Consider the following 27,405-nt stretch of genomic DNA (forward strand, 5'->3'; position numbering starts at 1 on the left):
GTTTTATTTGAGCATTTTATCTCTTCTCTTAGCCTGTGAATTATACTTAAACATTTTAAGCAATTGCTCTAGAGTTTTCAATATACATTTTAAACTAATCTAAGTTGACCTTCATATGATACTGTATTGCTTCCTGTATAGTTCATAAAATATTTAATGGAAGAATGTTCTCAGTTCATTCCTCCTGCCCCTGATGGCATCACTGTCATTTATTTCACGTATCTTTATGCTATAATCACTCAATACATTGTTACTGTTATGAAATAATTATATTTTAGATTAATTAAGAATAAGAAAAATGATTTTATTTTATCTTTACTGGTTCCTTCTCTGATATACTTCCTTCCTTTACATAGAACTGAGTTTCTGACCTCTATCATTTCCTTCTCCTTAAAGAATCTCTTTTAACATTTCTTCTCGGGCAGGTCTTCTAGCTATGAATTTCCTCAGTTTTTATTTATCTGAGAAAGTCTTTATTTCTCCCTTATTTATGAAAAATAATTTTACATATAGAATTTTAGATTGGCCCTTTTCTTCCTTTCAACACTTTAAATTTTTCACTCCATTATTTTCTTAATTGCATGGTTTCTGATGAGAAATTATCTATAATTCTTAACCCTTGTTCCTCTATAGATAGGGTATTCCTTCCCTCCTTTTGGCTTCCACCCCTTGCCTTTTCTCCAGATTTTCTCTTTGTGTTTTGTTTTATGCAGTCTAAATTCTAAATATATGATGTTCCTAAGTGTAGATGTTTTGGTATTTATCCTACTTGATACTCTCTGAGATTCTTGGGTCTGTGGTTTGGTGTCTTAATTTTGTCAGTTTCTTGGCTGTTATTACTTCAAATATTTCTTAAGTTCCATACTCTCATCTCCTTCTGGTATTCCAGTTCCATGTATGATACACCATTCAGAATTGTCCCATAATTCTTTGATGTTTTGTTTTCTTTTTTCTTTTTTCTCTTTGCATTTCAGTTTTGGAAGTTTGCATTGTCTTATCTTTAAGCTCAGTGATTCTTTTCTGGGTTGTATCCAGTCTACTGATGAGCCTATCAATGACGTTCTTTATTTCTGTTATAGTATATTTTTGATGTCTAGTATTTCCTTTTTTTTATTCTTCGAAGTTTCCATCTCTTTGTGTATGTTACCCACCTGCTCTTTTATGTTGTCTACCTTTTCTATTGGAGTCATTAAAATATTAATCACAGTTATTTTAAATGCCTGGTCTGATCATTCTAAAATCAGTCTCATATTTGAATGTGGTTCTAATGCTTATTTTTTGTTGAAAACTAGACACGATGTATCAAGCAATATGAAGTCAAATAAATAGGTCTTTAGTGTGAAGTGTTATGTTAATTTGACCAGGAGTTGGTTTATGTTTAATGTTTGTTGAAGCTTTAGGCGTTAGAGACATCAGGTTCCTCTAGTGTCCTTTTTTTTTCCCCTCCCTTGTGTTTTTTGACCATCACAGAGAGCTCTTCCTTAGTTGAAGTTTGTGTCTTGCAGCTCTTTCACATGTAATCTACTGCCTTATTGCTGTGTGGTGGAGCATGGAGGAGGAGAAACAGTCTATACTCTTAGGATTAAGTCATAGCCTTTTAGTGCATATGTGTCCCTGGGCTGTGACCTTCACGGATATTTCTTGGCTTTTCCGACTTAAGTGAGACAGGATGGCTAGAAGGGGCTGGAGTTTGGAACTGCCCTTCTCCCGTGTGATAGAAGACTCTAACTAGGCTTTTTTCTTGGGGAATATGCCTTTTTGATGAATAATGCTTGGGTGTATTTTACAGTAGTTACTTTCTCCCTCCCCGTGCCAGAGCTGTGAGGGGATTTTTTTCTTGACTCTTTACCATGAGGATCTTGTGGGGTTCCTAGAGGTAAAACCCACGAAAGTATGTCCAAAGGCCCTCTCCCCCAGGAGTTTCTCACTCTCAAACTAGACCACACTCAGCCTCCAGCAGTTCATCAAAATTACCATTTAAATATTTCTACTGTTTACTGACTCTAGTGGCTTTTGTTCCAAGTAAGCAGATTTTGGCTATGACTCTGAATTTGCCTGTCTCTTCAGATTTCAGGGTAGCAATTTGCCATTCAGACTTAATTCTCTGTTGTGTCCAAGAAAAGTGATTGATTTTCAGTTTATCCAACTTTTTTCTTACTTATAAGGACAGATGTGATGACTTCTAAGCTCTTTACATGAAACCAAAAGTCCTAGTACTTCTTTTGTGTTTTAAGGTCTTTGGTTTTCTCATTTTCCCTTCTCAGATTTTCACCACATTGATGTAGGTCAAAACTGGTACAAAATTGTCATGTTAGGAGCAAAGATAAAATCATAATTTTTACATTAGATGGTACTGAGAAAGGGATATATAAACTGATAGATGTTCAGGTTGGTAGATAGATAGATTTATGAAAAGATGTTATCCTTCTTTCTTATGAGTCCTGGACAACTTATAAGTGTCACTGACTTAAGAGTATTGGGACACGTTGGTTTAGATCAGAAATTGGCCAACTTTTCCTTAAAGAGTCAAATAGAAAATATTTTAGATTTTGCAAGTCAGACTGTCTCTGCTTCAGCTATCATAGTGCAAAAGCAGTCATTAATAATACTTAAGCAAGTAACTATGACTATATTTCAACAAAGGTTTATTTATAAATACAAGCTATGAGCTGGATTTGACCTAGGGGCCATAGTTTACCAACTCCTGGTCTAGATCAGTTGTATTTAATTTTTATCGTATAGCTCTCGTCTAGTACTGATTATCAAGAGATGCTGGCTGTGTTTTATTTGCATATATTTTATTACATTCAGGTATTAACCCATGTTGTGTTGATGGATATTTTAATATGTTGTTAGAAGAGTTCTAAAAACTTTAAGCTTTAAGAGGCACCATCAAGGCTCAATTTATGAGAGTAAAAACTACCTCAAAGTTACCTTGAAATGTAATTCATATTCATTCAGAATAATTTAAAAAGTTCCCAGCAATTGTGTAGGATGTTAGTTTTAAAATAAGTCTATTTTTATTACTTCACTTAATCACTTAGGCATGACAGGTATTATAATGGTGGATGACAGAGGCATTGCCCAAGATCAGTGATCTGACTTCCAGAGCAGAGTTCTTTTAACATAATATATTGTATCACTCATGTCAACTGGAGGTTGAGTCAATAGATTAAATACTAGCTTTGTTCAGAGGCCAATTCTGGTGTGTTATTCTAAATGAGAAAAGTGGGATTATGCTCATTATCTCAAATAATTCTGTACTGAGCATTATTACAAAGCATTTAGGAAGACACACAGAAATACATGTATAAGTTACTGAAATAAATCAGACAAGCGATTTTACATAAAATTATAGAATAATTAAACTGAAAGGGATCTTAGAGACTGTTTAACTCAATGATCTAATTCTACAGGCAAACAACCTGAGATCCAGAGAGGCTAAGTGACTTAGGGACCAGTCTTATTTAATAATAAAAGACCATGCAATATATGTAAATTAAACCATCATGCTGTATGTCTTAAACTTGTCCAGTGATGTATGTCACTTATTTCTCAATAAAACTGGAGGGAAAAGAAAAGCATAGTGCTGGAAGGTCATAACGGTAGTAGGCTAGAGCCAGACTAGAAGAGTCAATTGTGAAATTCTGATGAATTTTTGTGAGCTGGTTGTTGAATACATTCATGAATAAAAATTACATGTAAACTCAAATTATATTAAAAACAAAGATTTATATAATCAAAATGTATCACTTACTAATTATTTTACTATATATTTCTGTTATCTGTGCTCTTGGTATAAATAGTGGTATACTCCACAACTCAGTTCAGTAAAGTGACATTAATAGCTTGAAAATGGCCACAGACGAGTATTTGCATTACAGAAACTGACAAATGTTACAGATAACACTCTCTTCCCTACCCCTGACATGCTCGAGCTGGTTGATTAATATTTACCTGCATGTGATCAGCCATGACTTCTGTGTTATATACTTGTCTGTTTATGTGCCTGGCTTTGCTGCAAGACTGTGAGTTCCTTGAGGTTGGAATGTATATCCTTAGTACCCAGCACAATGCTTGGCGTATAGTTGGCAGACAAATGTTTGTAGAATGAATGAGTGGGCTTTATATTCATGCAGTCCTTGATTCAAATCCTGGCTCTGTGTTACTTTGTGTTTGACCTCTGTGTATTAGTAAAATGAGGATAATAATACCAGTCTTGCATGATTGTTGTGAAGATTAATACATGTCTGGTACATAGTAGGTGTAAAAAAGTAGTCAGCATTTATGATTATAACTCAAGAAGGAGACTAAATGCTATTAGGATCCAGGCATACTATATGCAGAGCTTTGTATTAAGCATTTAACCACAAATTGGATGAGAATCAAGAATGTGGCACTGTTATTTGTGTATGTGTACATACTTCTCCTTCCCACACAAAATAATGGGATATATTAAAAGGAATATGATATATAAGAGGCAGGAAGCAATTCCTCTGTTACATTTGGCTTTGTTCAGGCTCTTATTACAGTATCATGTCCAGTTCTACATTGCTCATTTTAAAGAGGATGTCAAAAAACTGTACGTAGCATGCCCTGGGAAGAACCAACAATTATGATTAAAGGGATAGAAAATAGGTCCTTTGAGGCAAGTTTAAGGAATTGAGTTTGTTTATTCTGGAGAGGAGCTGGTGAAGGAGTTACTCAGCTATCTTCAAGTGCATGAAGGGTTAGTATAAGGAGGACACTCTCACGTTGTTCTCCAGATGCACAGAGGACCAAAAGAGGAAGTCGACTTACTTCATTTAAAGAAAATTGTGTTAAACACTGAAATTGACTATCAAGGGATGTCATGGAATCTCCATTTTTGAAAATATTTAAAAAGAGAGCAGCAGCAGCAGATGGTTATTTACTGAGAAGTTTAAATGTTTGACCTCATGAAAGTGGCAGGCAGACTTGTGGACCTTGCAGTTTTTTTCCACCTTTGTGATATGATTTTCTTACATTTATTGTAACTTACCAAACATATCCCTGATATTTCATTGGGAAGCCACTTACAAAAAGATAAAATTATTCTTTAGCTTGCATTGTATTTTAATTGCTGGATTTATCTTAAATGAAAATATTTAGTGTTATCTGTCTGCTGACAACTAAATTGAAGTCAGATACAAACAGTCCATGTTTGTATTTTTATACTCTGCTGGACTGCTAGACTACTAGTAGTATCTACTGCTTAAGCATATTCGGTTTTAATATTTTTTTCAACTGTTGTGTTACAAATATTCCGTAACTCTTTTGTGACAGGGAATCCTCTTGGTATATGATATTACAAATTATCAAAGCTTTGAGAATTTAGAAGATTGGTATTCTGTCGTGAAGAAAGTGAGTGAGGAGTCAGAAACTCAGCCACTGGTTGCCTTGGTGGGCAATAAAAGTAAGTTATTAATGTTTATCTATAGTAAAGTTTATTTGCCTATCCTATAGTTTTTATTCCTAAAAAAATTTGGTGATTGGAAACATAAATAGATACCACTTTCCTGAAGTGACCAAGTTGCTTGAGGAGAAAATTCCTAAAGATGTGCGCAGTCTTTTCAATAACAGTTTTGATGCTTGATCTGTCGTAACTCCTCTGCTGCTTTGGCCAGTTCCTCGTTAAGGTAAGTTCTGTTCTGACTGTGTGTTTTGGCTTCCTGTGGTCTAAGGAAGCAGTGTGGACTATTAAGAACAGCAACACAGCTGCAGATTTTATGATACTGCACTGCAGCTTCAGCTCTGCCCCAGAGATTTTGAGAGATACATTTCATTAAATACCCTATTCTAGGGAAGAAAGAAAGCAGTGTCTGCATGGAATTTTGTGTGCATTGTTCCTTGCTCTCATCTCATAAGCTTCCCTTTCTAAATTTTTGAGGTTTGTTCTTAAAGATTTTTTTTTTTTTGAAAAAAAGTGTATTGGGGGAGGAGTGGTGCTTGGTAAAAATGATGGATAAGTAATTTTTGAGATCTGTCTCTTGGGCTATATGATATACAGCACATAAAAATTATAAGACTGAATTCAGTACAGGATTCTTATTTGGTTCATAGTTCTACAATGCAGTTACCCTGGAAAAGGAGACCTTAATAAGGGTTTTCAAATATATAAAATGTTATGATATGACCTAATATTCTACAACTTATTTGAGGTCAGAAAAAGAGAAAATGAATTAAATTGTACCATGGAGAATTCAGGTCAGGAACTGTTTCCTGGCTATAAACATTGTTAAATCAATACCAAGTATACTACCAAGAGAATTATCTTCTCCAAAAGTCTTTAAAAATATAGTGCATTTTTTGTCTGTAATTGTTTAGGAAATAGTACTTCCTGAAGGACTAAACCGCGATTTCTTCATGATGTGGTTTTGCACATTTAGATGAACATTTAATAAATCCAAGCCTTACTTTAAAACCATTACAAAGCAGGTGTGAATATCATTTCTCTGAAGAGTAAAAATATGAGTTTTATAATACTTTCTAGAAAACAGTATTACACATATCACAAAATAGATGGCTTGGGTACAAGATACACTTTTTTTAAGCTTTAGTTAAATTTTGCTCATCTCTTTCATGGATCTAATTGAGTGAATCAGAAGCTTTTCAATTCATTGAAATCCCCCTTTACAAATCGTAAGTTTTGATGAGTTTAGGTTCTATTTTCTGAGTGCAGCTTTTCATTTTAGGAGATCATTTCTTAGTCATTTGTCATGTCACCAAAGCATTGGCTTATATTATAGTTAAATTTGTGCTTTACTGGAGATTTCCCATCACCTTTTGGGAAATTATAGAATAGAGGAGTAATGGGGGTTGGGATTTGTTTTCATTTTTTTTAGGATATAATCTCACCACCATCTGGAGTACTTGTGCATGATTATGTACATTATGTTGTGTGTTTGTGATGTCCTGTGAGGCATCCACCATTGGTCCCTGTCTAAGACAGGTTGTCAGACTAGATGGGCTATTGGGCTATACTGGTGATGCCATCTTAGGTTTTAAAAACATACACTTATATAAGTTATATGAATTTATGCAAAAAATGAATATAGTGTTATGTTTGAGACTTAATAGCGTTAAAGTCAAGAGAATTTTTTTGCTTTTGGCTTAGCGCTAACCCCTTTCTCATGTTTATAATACTCTCTTTCAGAATGAGATCATATAACAGAGTTTGCAGTGACACAGAATGTTACATATATAAAATTAAGTGATTATAGATAAACATTTTCCTGGATATTATTTACCATAATGTCAGTGACCCAATTCCATATAATCGATACAGTCATGTAGTGAATGGTCTTACAATTTGTGTTTCCAACTTGATGTTGCATTAGTATAGTAGTATGCATTCATTTTCTTTTTGAGGGATATAATTATATTAAAAGGCAAAGACTTTACATACTGGTTAAAGGCAAAGCATAAAAAACATTATGGAAAGACATTTGAAATTAGATTATTATGATCATTATCTATACAGAGTCATCTTTTGCCTAAATGTGCTTTTAAAAATTCATCATTGTGTATTATTCTTTGCAAGTTAAATAGAAAGCATATGTTGAAAAGAAGTATGTGTAGGCTGTGAAAATATTGGCAGCTTTTAGCCAAAGTTTAGCAAAAGGATGAGATAGAAAGTTTCTATACAAAGAGTGTGTGTGTGTGAATTTGTTACATAGTATGAGCTTATAATTAGTAAGTTATAAAATCATTTGCTTTTTATTAAAATATAATAAACTCTCAGAAATTGGGCTGAGTCTTAGATAAAGATGAATTATGGGTTTATTTTTATAAAAATTATATTTTATTATAGCTAAATACAGAGATCAACTAGAGAAGGTTAATGATATAGCCAGCAGAGGAGGGTACTTGCTTTAATGAAATAGAATTGGTAATTAGTAAGTTAATTATTTCAGCATTAATACTTAAAAACATGTAATACATTTGACCCTTGAGCAACACAGGAGTTAGGGGCATGTTTCTTTCCCGCAGTGAAAAATCCGTGTGTAACTTATAGTCAGTCCTTGTAAACACAGTTCCTCTTTATCCACGGTTCTGTAGCCGTGGATTGGATCAACTTTGGGTCATGTAGTGCTGCAGTGTTACTATTGAAAAAAACCATCGTGTAGGTGGACCTGCGCAGTTCAAACCCATGTTGTTCAAGGGTCAGCAGTGCCTAAATTAATTTAGTTACTTTTATACTCTATTCTAAAGGCTATAAAGTGCTAGTTCGTGTTCTTAGTTGGTAGTATTTAAGGTTTTAAATGAAGCATTGAGTTGTGGTTAACATCATTGGGCCTTAACTTTAGACAGACTTTGCTTACAAGCCCGAGCAGTGTGGTATCTAACAAGTTACTTTATGTCTTTAAGCCTCAATTTCTTCATTTGAAAATAAGAATAATAGTTTCTGTCTGATTAAGTTGGTTTAAAGATTAAATGAACTATTACATGCAAAATACTTGGTATGTGGTCTTATATACCATAAGTGCTCAATAAACTATTAGTTATTATTAATCACAATAGCCTTTTAAAAGCACTGACTATAGCTTCAATTTAAAAGATCACAAATTACAAATTAGTAGAGCTGAACTAGTTATTTTACAAAAGTAGCCTGAAGGAAATTGTTCCTAGAGAATTCCTTTGTCCCGGTCTTACACCTTGTTTTTTTTTTTCCCCATGATAGTTCTCATACCATGGGTAGGGCAATTCATTCAGCAAACATTCTTGAGTGCCAACTATGTATATTCAGCTAGCCATTGTCAATCTGTGCAAAGGTTGAACCAAAGAGAGTGCTTAAGGAGTAATTGAGACCTGCTAACCTAAGTCTTAATTTTATTCTTTTTCTCTACCATCTTCAAGTTTTCTAAAATCTTAACTTTCTTTTGCTTTGTCTGGTTGTTGGGATTAATAAATACATTTATGTTCAAATCTCCATGGAAGGCCCTACTTTTCCCTGGTGAGGTTAAAAAAAAAAATTCCTGGTAGGTAACTTTCAAGATGAGAAAGAGAGTAGGTCATCTACTTATTCTGTGTTTTAGGGAAGTTCTGTTGAAGTTTGATGAAATCTGTAGCCCATGTGCAGTATGATGTCTGACAGGCGATGGATCCAGCAACATAAGCATCCGGAAACAGTTATGTTACCACCTAAGGGAACGCCTGCAGTTCAGGGAGCCAGATCCATCCTGCCTAGTAACTGGCTTCCTGGCCTTGAAGGTCTTGCTCCCCCAGCAGTGGGCCCCTCTCACTTGATCAGAGCCTGTGGATTTTCACTCTGTGTCCACTTACTATGGGCTTATTACGGGGTGGACCTGACCATGGCCTAACACACTGTCATCATCTCTCATGTGAACTATGGCACTAGCTTCCTAACTGCTCCTCCTGCTCCTAGCTTTGCTCTCCTACAATCCAGTTCCCAGATGGCAAATCATATTGGATGGCTTTTATTCTTAAAATCCTGTAGTGCTTTCTCATTATATTTAGAGTGAAATCCAAACTCCTTATCCAAGTTTATCAAGCACTAGGTGATCTGGCTCCTCCCTACCTCTCAGACCTCATGTTCTACTAAATGCTCTCTTGTCCATAATATATGTAAGGCACATTTGTCTTTTTTTCTATTCCTAAAACATTCCAAGTTAATTTGGAATTTAGGGTTTCTTCTGCTCAAAATGCTTTTCCTTCCAGTCTTACTCGGCTGGCTCCATTTTGTCATTTGGGCAATGTCATCTTCTCAGAGTTGGGGTCCTTGACCACTCAAATCTACATGAGTCATCGAGTCCCTTTCTGTCAGGATGTTCTGTTTCAGTTATCTGCATAGTCTCATTGTCGTCTGATACCGTTTTTTGTTATATATCTTTCCCTACTAAAATCTAAGCTCTGTGAAAGCTAAGGACTTCATCGCTTAGAACAGTGCCTGAAAGAATGAATACTGAATGAATGAATAAAAGCCTTTCATGAAGACTGTTGAAATTAGAAGTGTTTATGGCCTGGGATGTGTTATTCAGGGAAAATGGTTTTCTTAATGAGGAAAAATACATATGTAGATACAGGATGGCCTTTGGGCCCAACTGGCCTACTGAATTCCACTCTGGTGAATAGCGTCAGAGTTTCTTAGGAAACACATCAAAGTTATTTTATGCTGAATCATGTCTGAGGTTAAATGTCACAAATTTTATGTCATGATTTTAGGTTAAATAAATCTAAAAAAATTAAGAATTTTGCTTCATTTTCTTAACTTGTGACTTTTATATGTAGAAACCTATACTTTCAACTTTTTGTTTACAAATTTTTAATTTCTCTGTTTAATTTAAAAAATCATAATCTTTAGTCAAATATAATTTTAATTTTTCTTTCAGTGTTTCACAGAAGGTTCAAATTAAAATGAAGTGAACATTCAGGAATATTAATTTTTTTAAAGGTTAATTTTATATTCAACCCGTGTTTTATAACCACATGGCATTTTAATTTGTCATTGTGTTATTTTCTATCTTTAAGCTGTTATGTTTTCCTACTATCTGATCCATCACCTAGTTTCTTCCCTGACTGGCTAACATTCTCAGTTGGATAGATTGTAAACAGAAATTAACAGGGTTGCATAGGAGCTGCCCCCTTCCTGATTTATAGCTTCTAAGTTAGTGGAGGGGTGGTGGTTATCAGTAACTTGTATTGAGAGTAGGAATTATCACGCTCCAGTGTAGAGTGTATGGATGAATGATTTCTACTCTTAAAGATATTAAACAGATCCTTTCCCAAATAAAGACTAATAACTCAGATTTTTAAACAATCTTCATGACAGATGAGGGCATAGAGAAGAGTGCATCAACACTAATTAACAATGTTGAGTGTATATTCTTTTTAACAGTGATTGATTGTTCTTGGAGTACTATCTCTGCCCAGGAAGTGATGTTTTACACTGTGAGGTTCAAAGGTTACATTTTAATGTACCCTGTTAGTTGTGTTCCCTGAACTCAGAGGAAATGTATTAGTAAAACAAGTAAATTTTAAGTTGAAAATTTTACTGATGCTCTCAGTAAAATTATCACAAGCCTTTTAAAGACTATTCTTTATTCTTAGTAATAGAGGAGTATGAGATGCTTATATGTCCAGCTCTGAGAACTTCATGGAAATTTACATGAAAGTACTTCCCTATACTGTGCCTCTTTTAAGTCTTCAAAAATTCTTATTTCATCTGGAGAGTGGAAATGTGAAATGTAGGTAACATTTACTTTGATTCCTATTTGGAAGGATTCATATCGACTTCTATAAAATTTATCATCTACAATATTATAACAAAGTGAACGAGTGAATCATAATACCAATTTGCTTAAGAGAGTTTACAATTTATAAAGCATAAACAAAAACTTAAGGATTTGAAAAGTTCATTCTGTTTATACATTCTAAATTAAAATATTCCACCCTTTACCCATTTGTTTTAATACTTTAGTTCTTTTTGTTCTGGAAATAGTAAACCAGAATATCAGATCCAAGTGTCTTTTTCAGATTGACCTAATATTTCTGTTTCTGTTGCTTCATTTTCCTCTTTTTTCCCCTCCCTTTGCATGTAAATTTGCCAAACAGAGCTGTGATTATTTCCTCACTGGTGGATGCTGATAGCGTCTTACTCTGATACTGACAGCATCAGTACTCCTTATACTTGGAGAGTATTTTAATATACACACTTAAAGCTCTTCTTGTATGTGGTACTTCACACACCTACTATACTTTAAGAATATCTTGATAGTATTTCAAGTTTAATTGGCTGAGTATTTTCCTCAAATTAAGTGCATAAGCTTGCATTCAGACTGGTGTTGTGACTGACATTGGGGAAGAAAATGTCAAATGAGTGCTTTTTTCATAATACTAATCAAAAACTATTTTTCACCTGACGGTTGTTGCAGTGGTGTTATTATGTCATTACAGGGTTACTTTTTTTGGATGACCCACTTCAAACCGTTTTGACAGTATACAGTTTACTTAGCTTGAGAAGTATTATGGCTTTTGTGGTTTTGTTTTGTTTGTTTTGGGGGAATTGTGTAAGCATTTCAGTCATAGCAGTCTGTTTATATGATTTCAGTCTATCTTTTTATTGTCTTGATAGAGAAGGTTTATTAAACGATAAAGCATAATCCACCTTTTGTTTCTTTTATGATGAATCTGTGATTTTAAATTTTAGAAGAAATTAATTGTTCAGTATTAATATTAAATAAAATACTAAATAAAATAACACGGCTATCAGGTTTTTCTGTGTGTGGAAAGATTTGAAATTTTCATTAATGTAATTTAAGCCCCTTTAATAGTTTATTTTAATTTCTATTTGCAGTGATTGTGGAATAAATCCAATATTAGATTAAAAGAACACTATGAGAACACTATAGTGGAGATCGGAAAACTTTGTCCTGCTACTGTCATTTTATCTAGCTACATTACCTCAGCAATTTATTTAATCATTTGAGATGATCCTCATGTAAAATGAGAGGACTGTATGGGCAATCATAAGCACCTTCTATTCCTAAAATATGATGACCCAAACTATGTTCAGTTATAGGTCTGCTTAATTGAACATATTTATTGCCATACAATTTTAAGAGAGTTTTTAATTTTAGCTTTATGTGTAATTAAAATTCTGTCTAATCTTCGGAGATGGTTTCTTAGGCTCATTTTATCATTCATTTGTTAGATTATTTAGAATCCATTTTCTATGTGCAAGGGTTCTCTTTTCTTCACATCCTTGCCAAAATTTATTTGTAGACTTTTTTGATAATGGCCATTCTGACCGGTGATAGCTCATTGTGGTTTTGATTTGCGTTTCCTTGATGATTAGCAGTGTTGAACATCTTTTCATGTGTTGTCTTCAGAAAAATGTCTATTCAGGTCTTCTGCCCATTTTTAAATCAGGTCTTTGCTTTTTTGATATTGAGTGGTGAGTGGTATGAGCTGATTATATATTTTGGATATTAATCCTTTTATTGGTCTTATCATTTGTAAATATCTTGCATTCAGTGGGATTTTTTTGGTTTTGTCTGTGGTTTCCTTTGCTGTGCAAAAACTTTTAAGTTTAATTAGGTACCATTTGTTTATTTTTGCTTTTATTTCCTTTGGTGTAGTAGACAAACCCCCCAAAATATTTTTGTGATTTGTGTCAAAAAGTGTTCTGCCTATGTTTTCTTCTAGGAGTTTTATGGTTTCAGGTCTTACATTTAGGTCTTTAATCCATTTTGAGTTTATCTTTGTGTGGTGTGAGAAAATGTTCTAATTTCATTCTCTTACAGCTTTTCCAGCACCACTTATTGAAGAGACTATATTTTCTCTATTGTATATTCTTGCCTCATTTGTCATAGATTAATTGACCATAGGTGTATGGGTTTATTTGGCGGCTCTCTCTTCTGTTCCATTGATCTATGTGTCTTTTTTTGGTGCCAGTACCATGCTGTTTTGATTACTGTAGCTTTGTGGTATAATCTGAAGTCAGGGGACGTGATAAAAATAGCATTTCTTTTTAACTTAAATTTGTGCTTGACTTCAGAATTTAGTTACTTTTCCTTTTCTTGACACTATTTTCTAAAATTCATATGAATGTCTAGTTTTGCAGTATAAATGAAGCAATTCGGCAAGCATTTTCTTTGCTTTCTTATGTCATCTCTTATTTATTTCATTCATTCAACAAATAGTCATTAAGCACCTATGTAGGTATTTCACTAGAGAATTACAGGCAATAGATAAGCAAATATATAACATGTTAAATAGTGATGTGTTGTATAGATAGATAAAGCAGGAAAGGAGAAAAAGGAAGTCTGAGAGGAGAGTGTTAAGAATTTAGATATAAAAGGAAAAGTCTGAGAAGATATCATTCGAGCAGAGACATAAAGGAGATGACAGAAAGTGCCACATAGATATCTGGAGGAAGAGTTATCCAAGTAGGAGGGGAAGAGCAGGTGCAAAGGCCTCCATCTAGTATTTGGAAATATATGAAACCACGAGGAGGCACGTGTGTGTTTGTGTGTAGTGAGAGAGAGGGAGAGGGAGAGTGTTCGTAGCTGTATGTGCAGCTGCATATGGGGAATAGTGACTAAATGAATAGTGTCAGAGTTGAAGATATAAAGAGAGAAGGATCTAGGAAGAGGAGAGAACAGGAAAGACTCTGTAGGCCATTGTAAGGGCTTTGAGTTTTACTCTGCGTGAGATGTGAAGCCACCGAGGGATCTGAGCAGAGTGAAGTGATTTAACTTGAAGGGATCACTACAGTTCCTGTTTTGAGAATATACCATAGTGGGTAAAAGTGGAAGCAAGGTAAACAGATAGGACACTTTTGGCAATCCGGGTGAGAAATAATGGTGACATGATCCATGGTGATAATAGTGAAGTAGTGAGAAGTGGTTGGATATATTTTGAAGGTGGGGTGATGGATTTTCTCATAGGTTGGTTGTAGAGTAGAGAGGAGAAGAAGCAAGATAATGCCAAGATTTTTGGTCTAAGCGTCCGGAAGGCTGAAGCTCAGTTTACTGAGGTCAGGAAGAGTGTGAGAAGAACAGATTTTTGGATAAGTGTCAAAGTTTGGTTTTGGACATGTTAGGTTTGAGACACTTACTAAGCCTCCATGTGGAGATGTCTAGTAGGAAGTTGGATATATGAGTTTATAATTCAGGGGCAAGATGAAGTCTAGAGATAAAAGTCTGGGAGTCAACAGCATGTTGATAATATTTAGGCCTTTGAGACTGAGTGAACTTTACATAGGAATGAGTATAAGAAGAGAAGAAAGAGGTCCAAAGATTAATCCTTGGGTTATAGCCGTGTTTTAAAGTTTGGGGAAGTGAAGAGAGATCAGCAGAGGAATTAAAATATGGCCAGTGGAGGTCAGGGGAAAATCAGGAGAGTGAAGTATCCTGGAAGCCAAATGTATAGGAGTTTTAAGGAGAAGGGTGTGATCAGCAGAGGAGGTCTGAGAATGGTTAGATTAAGCAGTACAGAGGCAATTGGTGGTGACCTTGGCAAGTGGAGTGCTTGGGGTGAAAGCTGAGTAGAGTGAGTTCAGGGAAGAAGGTGAATTGTAGACAGTGAATAGAGGCAACATGTATATGTTAACACCACTGAACAAGGGAGTCCATAAGTAGGGTAGCAGCTGGAGGGAGTCTGAGTCAGAATCTGAGTCTTGGTGTTTTTAAAGGAGAGATATTACAGCATGCTTTATGTTAATTGGAAAAGAGAAATAAACATGGGATGGATGGGTGTTGTGCAAACACCTGATGATTTAAGATACATGTCTTTTAAATTTTTTTGAACTGGTTCTTGTTTTAGATACAGTTTGGAATGAGTCATTTCCATTCTTTACTCTTCAGTTTATTGTATTGGTTCTAATTAAATGAAAAGATAGCACATGAGGGGTCTGTGAGAACTTCCCCAATTCCTAAACTCCTCCTAGAGGGTTGAGGGGAATAAACAAGTAGAAAAGGACCAGAACAGAATACTAGATAGTTTCTCACTTGGTTTTAATTTTTACTAGCTATTTTTTGCTTTTTAAATTGTCTGATTCTTCCAGAAAAGTCACCCTTTTTAGAGCGAAGTGTTTTGTTTTGTTTTTGATGTTGATTTGGAATCATGCAGGTGTTCTTTAACTGAAGCTCCATGAAGGCAGAGACTGCCTTGTCTCTCTAGTATCAAGCTCGGTCCCTGGCACACAGAAAGTGCTCAATAAATCCTTGTTACTAGTGATTAGAAGATTATTAATTCTCTACTCAGTAAAAGATGGAACTGTGGAACTTTTGAGATAATGAAGTGAAAATAAATTTTTTTTGTAGCTTTTGTAATACTCTGAGGCCAGGTTTTTTATCTGGAAAAGGTAAAGGAATTTAATAACAGCGTAACTCTACTGCCACAGAAGATCATGTAAAAAGCCTTTTATGTTGCACGCATAGTTATTGTGAAAACTAAAGTTTTAGCCCTAATCTCTTAATTTTTATTCAAAATTTTAATTTTAAAAAGATGAGAAATTTCATTTTCCCTATAGGTATTTATTTCATGGTATATTCTAGCACTTTAATATTTTTAATGTAGAGTCAGAAACACATTCTAAGTAAGACCACTTAGGTTCAGATATGGGCTCACTTATTTAAATGTATGATCTCGTTAAGGTACTCACCCTCTTTGTACCTTAGTTTTGTCATCTGTAAAATGGGAATAATAATAGTACCTACCTTATAAGGAAGTTGTTACAGGAATTTAATACATACAAATTTCCTAGAACTATGCCTGATACGTAATAGGTGCTATATGTGTGAGTTGTTATTATATTTCCCACTATCTATCCAAATCCTGTCTTCTAGTTATGGGTAATGAGAGGAGTTATTGCTAAGTCTATGTATTTTTTAAATTTAAGGATTTAAAGATTGAAAACATTAAAAGTTTTGTGAAATATCTTTAAAATACCTAAATAATGATTAAATTTTTGGTTATAGTTATTGTTTGGAAGCCAACCTTCACTGGTAGTTTAGAAGTATATTTTTCTGGAAAATATTTAAATTCAATTGATGGAGGTAATAATAATTTTGATATTCAATCTGAATGGTGAAAGCTGGTGTACAGTTGCCATGAATTTTTGTCTCAAGTTTATTTTGCTATGTAGACATGTGTCTATTAAAAAAAAAGATGCTGCATAAACCATCATTTGAGTTTGAATGTGCTTCTGTTTTTGGTTGAGGTATAAATGTTATTTCTGGCTGTGTCCTTCATACTTAGCTCTTCTTACAACAAATGGAAAGGCCTTAATTGTACCTAAGGGAATAGTTAATCCACAGTGGACATATGGTGGACAAAAGCCGAGTCTAGTAAATGAAATAAAATTATAAATGGTAAACATGTGAATGCTTACAAAGTCTGGCAGCTATAAAAGATAGCATATTGTTTCAGATTAGCAAATTTTGTGTGCAGCACAATAATAATAATTCTTTCCTTGGCATGTTTCTGTTGTATATGTATATGTAAATTAAATTAAAAGGCATACTCTCAACTATGTATAAAGTGTATTTGTCTTTTTTTATTGTTCATTAAGCTTTGTGGTGTGAGTTTGACGTCAACAATAGAAGCTAAAGATCTCACATTTTTGGAAAGTTGCTTCTCTTTTGATTGGGGGCAGTTAATTAGCATTAACCCAGAACAGCTCTTGGGCTTTATGGATTTGAGCGTTATATGTGGTTGCACTGCTCCAGCAAAAGGTTAAGTATTAATGGAAAATGGTCACAGCCCTTTTACTTAAAGAAAACATGTTACTTGTAAGTTTTCTTTTGATTTTACTTTTACAGTTACATTGAATGTCTTCATTCATTTAGCCATCCATAAAGCAAATATTGTTGCACATGCAGTGGATAATAAGTCTTTTTAGGACTACTTGTGTGGCATGTCACAGATCATTAACTGCAAGTAACCACCTGACTTGAGGGAAGCCTGGAAGCATCATTATAGTGAAATAAGCTTTTATTTAGGTATCACTGCAGTACACTGATTTATTGAAATGTCACCAATTGCTACTGTGAAAATATATTCTCATTATCATTCAGGGAATGGAAAGATTAACCACTGTATACTGTAAAAGAGATATATTGCTAACAATGGAAAAACTAAGAATAAATACTAGTGTTGTCTGTATTTTGCTAATAATTACCTCTTATAGAATTAATTAGGTGATTAATTAGGCTAAATTAGGTGATTCCTTTAGGATACTGTCAAATCTGTGTGTGATTCTGTATATGTGTTAAATTAAAGGTGTGTTTAGAGTTCTAATTAGAAAAACCTTAAACTTAAGCAGCATAGAAAGACAGTAGCAGACTTAATATAAATGTTTAACATAGTCAATTCATAAAGTAATAAGTTCTTCCTGTGAGCACATGGCTGCTTCCAGGCACATATACATTACTCCAGCCTCTATAAAACTTGTTGTGGAAGCAAGATTGACATAGTGGACAAAAAGTACAAAAGAAAGACATCATATATACTACTATATCAATGGGAGGGAAAAATTGTCAGCTAAGGATTAAGAGGAATGTGTAACTCAAACTGAGTCTTTGCAAAACTAGTAGGGTTTGGATATATAAATTGAAAGACTGAATTTCAGGCAAAATGTAGCATTTTAAGGTAAAGTATTTTTAGAGAGAAGTTGACAGAAATCTTGAGTCCTTCTTAAATAATTTGATTCATTAGAGTCTGTACCATCTATTTACTATTTTTTAAAGCAATATAAGCTGTTGTGTGAATTTAGATTTTATTTGTGCTTTATCAGTTAAATTATAATAAGTAAAGATTATATAATAGCACTTGGACATATTGGTGCTTTTTTTTTTTTTTTTTGTATCTGTTGTCCTTAGGTAGATAGCCTGCTGTTTCTTTTGGGCCAGTACTAAGTTCTTTAAATATGATAATAAAATGATGTCCCTTTTATAAGGCATCTGTTGTGTGCCAGGCATCATGCTAAATGATCTCCTTTTGAAAGAATGAGAACATTGAGTCTCAGAGAGTAACTTGTCAATTGTTAAATAGCTGGTAGGAGACAAATCCAGATTTGAACCCAGCTGTTTTCTGCCAAAGCACCTCCACTTCTTTTCATCTTGTTATAGGTAAGTCTTAAGCCAATTCAAGGATAACTTTCCATTTGGAATTTAATGTTGGCTCTTTTTTGCAATTAAAAAAAATCTCTTAGTAACTCATTTTAAAGTTTCTTGAAATTGGAGTTCCACTCCCATATTTTGGTGTTTGTTTCCATGCTGAGAGGATCTAAATAACTGAAAAATATTAGAGCTTGTGTTAGTCTGTCAGGGCTGCCATAACAAGGTACCTCAATGGAAATTCATTTTCTTGCCGTTCTAGAGGCTAGAAGTCTGAGATCAAGGTGCCTGCAGAGTTGATTTGTGGATGACTGCCTTCTCCTTTTGTCTTCACATGGTCTGTCTTTCTTGCATGTCTGTCTGAATCTCCTCTTAGAAGGATACCATTCATACTGAATTAGGGCCCATCCATATGACCTCAATTTTACCTTAATTGCTTCTTTAAAGATAATTACTGTCTTCAAGTAAAGTCATATTCTGAGCAGCTGGGGATTAAGAGCTTCAGCATATAAATTTGAGGGGTGGCAGGGTTGACACAATTCAGCCCAGAGAAAAACCATTATGGTTTAAAACATTAGAAGTAAATCTCAAAGAATCATTGAAGTTAGAGCTAGAATAATCTAGAAATCTTCTAATTTTTTACTTACTAATAAGGAAACAGAAATAAGAGCTCTTTTGAATACATTATGAAAATCAGTGGGAATTAAATTTGTAGACCATCTTTAAATATTTACTATATAAAAATGTGGATTGCTGTGTGTCAGATAATATATTTGAATTTTTTTTGTTATTAGAAGAAGCAAATACACATACTATACAAATTAAGGGAGAATGCTTCTAAAAGTAAATGATGTCCTTATTTCTGTTCTCTTCTAGTACTTCTAAAGTTATAATGGAAGCCAAAGGAAGGGTGAAAGTGAGTTGATTTACACAAATAGAATATCACGGGTGACTTTTAGAACCATACGGGCTGTACATTGGAGACATTGTGGGTTCTGTTCCAGACCACCACAGTAAAATGAGTCATATACATTTTTTAGTTTCCCAGTGCATATAAAAGTTATGTTTATACTATACTGTAGTCTGTTAAGTGTGCAATAGTATTATGTCTGAAAAAACAATGTACATACCTTAATTAAAATATTTTATTGCTAAAAATACTAATTATCATCTGAGCCTTCAGGAAGTCATCATCTTTTTGCTGGTGAAAGACCTTGCCTCATAGTTGAAGGCTGCTGACTAATCAGAGCAGTGGTTGCTGAAGGTTGGGGTATCTGTGGCAAATCTTAAAATAAGACAAGAATGAAGTTTGCCTCATTGATTGACTCTTCCTTTCAGAAAGGATCTCCCTGTTGCATGCAATGCTGTTTGATAGCATTTTACCAACAGTAGAACTTCTTTCCTCAGCCATAAACAAAGAATGAAATTCTGTCACTTACAGCAACGTGGATGGAGAATATTATGCTTAGTGAAATAAGTGAGACAGAGAAAAACAAATAAATACTATATGATATCACTTATATAGGGAATGTTAAAAATAATACAAATAAGTGTGTATGTGAAACATAAACAGACTCACAGATACAGAAAACAAACTTGTGGTTACCAAAGGGGAGAGGAAGGGAGGAGAGACAAATTAAGGATATAGGATTAACAGATACACGCTACTATATATAAAATAAATAAGCAATAAGGATTTACTGTATAGCATTGGGAATTATACCCATTATCTTATAATTACCTATGATAGAATATAATCTTCAAAAATACTGATTACTGGGCTGTAGACCTGAAACTTACACAATATAGTAGATCAACTGTACGTCAATAAAAACAACAACAACAACAACAACAGATAAAGTTAGTTACCTGACCAAAAGAAAATGGAGTCAATTCTCTCAAACCTGGCTTTATCAACTCGGTTTGTGTAATGTTCTAAATCCTTTGTTATCATTTCAACAGTCTTCACAGCATCTTCCCCAGGAGTAGATTACATCTTAGTTTTATGAAGAGAGTTTCAAAAATTAGAAATAATAAGAAAAACTCAATAATGGATCAGTTCATTCAGAGTATCAGATCTATGGGGAATTCTGATAATTTGGATCATGAGGCTGAGCCATTTTCTTACACCATGCATACCTTTTTTTTAATTGAAGTATAGTCAGTTTATAACGTTATGTTATAGTGTCAATTTCTGGTGTACAGCATAATAATTCAGTCATACATATACATACATATATTTGTTTTCAAATCCTTTTCATTATAGGTTACTACAAGATATTGAATATAGTTCCCTGTGCTATACAGTATAAACTTGTTGTTTTTCTATTTTATGTATAGTAATTAGTATCTGCAAATCTCAAACTCCCAATTTATCCCTTCTCACCGTCTTCTCCCCAGTAACCAGAAGTTTATTTTCTATGTCTGTGAGTCTCTTTCTGTTTTGTAAATAAGTAGTTTGTCTTTTTTTTTTTTAGATTCCACATGTAAGTGATATCATATGGTATTTTTCTTTCTCTTTCTGGCTTACTTCACTTAGAATGACAATCTTCACGTCCATCTGTGTTGCTGCAAATGGCATTATTTTATTCTTTTTTATGGTAGAGTAGTATTCCATTGTATAAATATACCACGACTTCTTTATCCAATCATCTGTTGATGGACATTTAGGTTGTTTCCATGTCTTGGCTATTGTAAATAGTGCTGCTGTGAACATTGGGGTGCATGTGTCTTTTTGAATTTAAGTTCCCTCAGGAGTGGAATTATATATGGTAAGTTTATTTTGAGTGTTTTGAGGAATTTCCATACTGTTTTCCATAACGGCTGAACCAAACTACATTCCCACTCACAGTGTAGGAGGGTTCCCTTTTCTCCACACCCTCTCCAGTATTTATTGTTTGTGGCCTTTTTAATGATGGCCATTCTGACTAGTTTGAGGTGATACATCATTGTAGTTTAGATTTGCATTTCTCTGATAATTAGCGATGTTGAGCATTTTTTCATGTGCCTATTTGCCATTTGTACACCATCCATATCTTGATTTCATGCAGAACAAGGAAGACAAGGACAATGTTGATTAAAAAACACACAAACTGAAATTTTCTTTTTGGAGACTGGTCTTGAAAATCCTACTGTCTGAAGTACGTGTTGTGCCCGTAGGTTGAAAATATTCTCATTAGTCATAATCTTGAGAGTAAAGGTTACCAAGACTAAAACTAATACTAAAATATTTTAAAGGTCAGCCAAATGTTTTGATTAATGCTGTTGAATACCATGAGCATAATCTCATCAACTCAAGTAAAGTAATATGTTTATTTAGCAAACATCTATTGAGGGCCCATTTTGTCCAGGAATTGTGCTAAATACTAGGAATACAAAAATAATAAGATAAGGTCCCTACCTTTAAAGACCAGATAGTTTTCAAGATATAGCCATTAAATTATGAGGTAGGTTGGATTTATAAAATTAAAAATGGATAGTCACCATTTTATGGACAGGCATGGAAAGGTAAGTTATTAAATGGGAATCAAGGTCAAGGATCAGCACCATGTGCAGATATGTGGAATAAAAGTCAAAGTCATAGATGTGGGTGAAGCATCACTTGGGGTCTTATAAAAGCATTTAATTTTCATCCTCATGATTCTCATTATATGATGGTCTCAATTCATATTCCCCTCCTTAGAGATTCTTTCCCAAGGCTGCATCCTCATTTGTGCACAGATCCTATCACATTGGATCAGACTAGGTGGTAACCTGAGGTTAAGAAGAGGATGAATTCTGTTCTGCTCCTCTCTTCCCCTGTAAGACTTTTTTCATTGAATCTTTATGAAAGTCTTACAGGATTTTTTCTTCAAAATATGGGAATATCAAAGAGGGGTTCTCTAGGTTGGAACTAAGCAGTCAGACACATTTTTGCCCTCTTCAGTTTGAATATTATCTCAAGTTTAAATCACCAGAGATAATAAATTTGAAAATAATACGATGGTTATAAAACTTGAGTTGAAGTTGTCAGTGTGACATTTTTAATCAAATCTTCCCTTAAACCCAAGCTTTAATTGCATTTTCTTTTATATTCCATATAAATATAAATACAAGCTGGTGTTGAGAGGGAATGGAGGGGGAAAGTAGTACCTCAGAGTGATAATCCTATGAGGGTAATCATTTGTGTATTGTTTAGAATTGATGCTGCTCCAAAGTATGACTATCAATTTTGTCTTGCCACAGAACTCTGTGTACATGTATTAAGTTTTAAACAAACAAACAAAATGTCCTTAACTACCAGGACCTATATAAAAGCCAAGGACTGCCAGAGGTTAAAAGTTTCTATTAATTCTCCTAAAATGCCAAATTCATCATTGAAAAAAATGTATATAGACCAAATTTGGCTTTCTTCAAGAATTCCTCCTGCTCATTTGCATATAAACACACGCATGCACTCTGCTCTAAAGTAGGATCTTGAGTGCTTTTCGTGATGCTAGAGATTGAAATTGCTAATGTTGAAGTTTCTGAAATACAAAAATCTGTATTAAATTACTGTTAAGGATTGACGGATTTGAGGAACACATCATTTGCTGACATAGTTTTATATGGGATTTAGTCCTTAATTTTAGTAATAGCCAAGGGCGCTTAATTCCAGAACCAATTGCCTGCTTGTTGATATTCTTTAAAAAAATTTTTTATTGGAGTTTTTATTTTTTTAGAGCAGTTTAAGGTTCACAACAAAATCAAGGTGAAGATACAGAGGTTTCCCATGTACTCCTGCCCTCAAATATGTATAGCCCTCTCCATAAGTATTAACAACCCCTGCCGCCACCAGAATGGTACATTTGTTACAGTTGATGAACCTTTAGTGGTTCATCGTAATCACCCAGGGTCCATAGTTTACATAGGATTCACTCTTGTTGTTACACATTCTAAACATTTGGGTAAACATATAATAGCGTGTGTCCATCATTATGATGTCATATGGAGTATTTTTACTGCCCTAGAAATCCTCTGTGTTCCACCTATCCATCCCCTCACCCCAATTCCTGGCAACCACTGAATTTTTTACTGTCTCTATAGTTTGCCTTTTCCAGAATGTTGTATAGTTTGAATCATGTAGTATGTAGCCTTTTCATATTGTCTTCTTTTACTTAGTACATGCATTTAAAGCTCCTCCATGGCTTTTCATGGCTTGATGGCTCATTTTTTTTTAGTGCAGTTTATTTATCCATTCACCTACTGAAGGACATCTTGGTTGCTTCTAAGTTTTGGTAGTTATGAATAAAGCTGCTATAAACATCAGTGTGTAGGTTTTTGTGTGGATATGCGTTTTCAGGTCATTTAGGTAGTTAACAAAGAGTACAATTGCTACATCCTATGGTAAGAGTGTATTTAGTTTTCGAAGAAACTGCCTAATTGTCTTCCAAAAGGACTACACCAGTTTGCATTTCCACCAACCCAACATTGTATGAGAGTTCCTGACACTCTGCAGTCTTGCTGGCATTTGCTGTTGTCAATGTTCCAGATTTTGGCCATTCTGGTAGGTTGCGGTGGTATGTCACTGTTGTTTTCATTTCCATTTCACCAGATGACAGGGAACATCTTTTCATATGCTATTTGCCGTCTGTAAATCTTTGAGAAGATCTGGCTTGTCTTCTCATTCTCTTGACCTTGTCTTTCCCAGAGCAAAAGTTAATTTTAACCAAGTCTAGCTTATCAATTTTTTTTCTCTCATGGATTGTGCCTTTGGTGTTATATCTAAGAGGGTATCACCATATCCAAGGTCATCTAGGTTTTCTCCTATGTTATCTTCCAAGAGTTTTATATTTTTGTGTTTTGCATATAGTTCCACAATCCATTTTGAGTTAATTTTTGTGAAAGTTAAGATCTGTGTCTAGATTCTTTTTTTTTCTTTTTTTTTTTTGCATATGAATGTCCAGTTTTTCCATCACCAATAATTGAAAAGACTGTCTTTGCTCCATTGCATTATCTTTGCTCTGTCGTCAAAGTTCAGTTGCTTATATTTATTTGGGTCTATTTCTGGTCTCTATATTCTGTTCCATTCATCTATTTGTTGTTTTGCCGTACCACGTGATCTTGATTACTGGAACTTTTATAGTAAGTCTTGAGGTTGGATAGTGCCAGTTCTCTAACTTTGTTTTTCTCTTTCTGTATTGTCTTGGCTATTCTGAGTTTCTTGCTTCTCTGTGTAAACTTTAGAATAGGTTTGTCAATATCCACAAAATAACATGTTGGGATTTTGATTGGGATTGCATTGAATCTATAGCTCAAGTTGGATAGAACTAATGTCTTGACAATATTGAGTCTTCCTATCCATGAACATGGAATAGCTCACCATTTGCTTAGTTCTTTCCATTTATTTAGTTCTTCTTTGATTTTGTTTATCAGAGTTTTGTAGTTTTTCTCTACATGTACATTTCCTTAAAGATGTAGACCTTGTACATATTTTGTTAGATTTATACCATGGTATTTCATTTTTTTGATGTATTAATGTAAATGGCTTAATGTTTTTAATTTCAAATTTTAATTGTTCATTGCTGGTATATAGGAATGTATTGTTTTTTATATATTAATCTTGTATCCTGCAACCTTGTGGATATTCTTGATGAAATTGAAGTAATTTCAAAGAATGCCTTAAAAGTACCGTGTCTTACTGTAGCTATAGAATATTTCATAGAATGTTACTTGTCTGATTTTAGTATTAAGTATGATATTCCTGAAGCTAGTTGAAGAGAATGTTCCAAGGAGGGAGGAATTCAAGTATGTCAAATGCTGCTGATAGGTAAGTAGAAAGAGGAACAATACTTAACTATTGGCTTTAGCAACAATTCGTTGTTTATCTTTTGGTGAAGTTGTGAGGACAAAAGTGAGATTAGAATTAATAAGTATAGGTGATTCTTCTGAGGAGTATGCTGTAAAGAAAGCAGAGAAATGGAAGGGGGAGTGGGGTCAAGAGTTTTTAAATTGTTTTTGCTTTTTATTTTTAGGATAGGAGAAATATGTTTGCTGATAGAAACGAAATAGTAGCATGAGTAAAATTGGTGATTTAGGAGAGAGATGTTAGAATTGCTGGAGTGATGTCATTAAGTAGTAGAGAGAGGATAGGATTTAGTATACAAATAAATGGTTTGACTTTAAATAGGAGCATGGATTCATACTAACAGGAGTATAGACAACTGCCTATACTGTGTTTGATGTGTAGATCTGGTGACATGCAGAAGGTCTTTTGACTGTTTCTAGTTTCTCAGTGAAATGGGAAGCACAGTCTTTGTTGTGGGTTAAATTGTTTCCCCCTAAAAGGTATGTTGAAATCCTAACCTCCAGAACCTGTGAGTGTGACTTATTTGGAAACAGAGTCTCTGCAGATGTAATCAAGTTAAGATGAGTCATACTTAATTAGGGTTGACTGATATCCTTATTAGGAGAGAGAAATTTGGACAGAGACTCAGACACTTAAAAAAGAAAGCCATGTGAGAATGGAGGCAGAGATCAGAGTGATGGAGCTACAAGCCAAGGAATGCCAAGGTTTGCTGGTAGCCATAAGAAATTAAGAGGCAATAAAGGATTCTTTTCAAGGGCCTTCAGAGGGCATATGGCCCTGCCAATACTTTGATTTCTGGCTTCCAGCCTCCAGAACTGAGAGAGAATAAATTTCTATTGTTTCAAGCCACCTATTTTGTGGTACTTTGAGCACCCCTTGGAAACCAATACTAGTCTTCAACTAGAAGTGAGAATGGGGGAAGGCTTGATGTTTTGATTTCTCATGGATGTTTTTTAAACTTTTCTTTCTTTGACCTAAGACTTCTTATAATATCGGGCTTCCCTGACACTTCTATTGGCTGATGGGTAGAATGTTTCTAGGTTGTTTTTAAAGGACAGAGCATTTTTTGGTTCTAGTTTTCTGACCTTCTTGCAATTCCACACACATGCCAGTAGGATTTAGAAGAGCTGGTTGCAGCACCCAGAACTGATAGACCCTCCCCTCCCCTACCATGGCCACTGTAGAATCAGTTTATGATTATTGCTCTGGTTTTTTTTAAACGTTCTTATAAAAATTGTTTAACATACAGAAAAGTTGAAAGAATTTTATAGTAAACACCAGTGTATACTCACGTCTAAAGCAAAAGTTCAACAAACTTTTCTGAAAAGAGCCAGATAGTAAATATTTTATGACTTGCAAGACATACAGCATCTGTTGTAACTATTTACCTGTCCCATTGCAGTAATCAGTCCGGCCATGGACAGTATGTAAATAAATGAATGTGGCTGTGTTCCAATAAAACTTTATTTATAGATACTGAAATTTGAATTTTGTATTTCATATGTCATGAATTATTCTTCTTTTCATTTAGTTTCAACTTTTTAAAAATGTAAAAACTATTCTTAGTTCATGGGCCATAAGAAGGTGGCAGATCAGATTTGGCCCACAGACTATAGTTTGCTGACCTCTGATCTAGAGTTTATAGTGAACATTCTGCTATGTTTGCTTTATCACATACCTGTCCATCTACCTATCCCTCTGTCATCTAGCAGTCATCTGTATTTTGATGCATTTCAAAGTTAGTTGCAGACACTACACTTTACACCTAAATATTTCATTGTACATATCATTACTTAGAGTTCAGTTTTTTGTGTGTGGTAAAATTTACTTACAGTGAAATTAAAAAAAAATTAAGTGTACCTTTTGCTGATTTTGACAAGTCATGCACCTATATAACCTATATCCTTATCAAGATATAGAATATTACCATCCCAGAGGAGCTCACCCTTCCTCAGTGCCCTCCACATCCTACCGCAG

At 34.3% G+C, this 27,405-nt stretch overlaps 1 protein-coding gene across 4 annotated transcripts in view; it reads left to right on the forward strand.

Moving 5' to 3' along the window:
* RAB28 (RAB28, member RAS oncogene family) overlaps positions 1-27,405 on the forward strand; it is an 82,343-nt gene that overhangs the window by 15,977 nt on the left and 38,961 nt on the right. For all 4 annotated transcript variants that reach the window (XM_045508697.2, XM_074350249.1, XM_045508698.2 and 1 more), the window contains exon 4: positions 5,305-5,434. In XM_045508697.2, the coding sequence (XP_045364653.1) occupies positions 5,305-5,434 (130 nt within the window). The remainder of the gene's footprint in view (positions 1-5,304; positions 5,435-27,405) is intronic.

This window comes from Camelus bactrianus, chromosome 2, assembly GCF_048773025.1.
Source record: "Camelus bactrianus isolate YW-2024 breed Bactrian camel chromosome 2, ASM4877302v1, whole genome shotgun sequence".
Classification (NCBI taxonomy): domain Eukaryota; kingdom Metazoa; phylum Chordata; class Mammalia; order Artiodactyla; family Camelidae; genus Camelus; species Camelus bactrianus.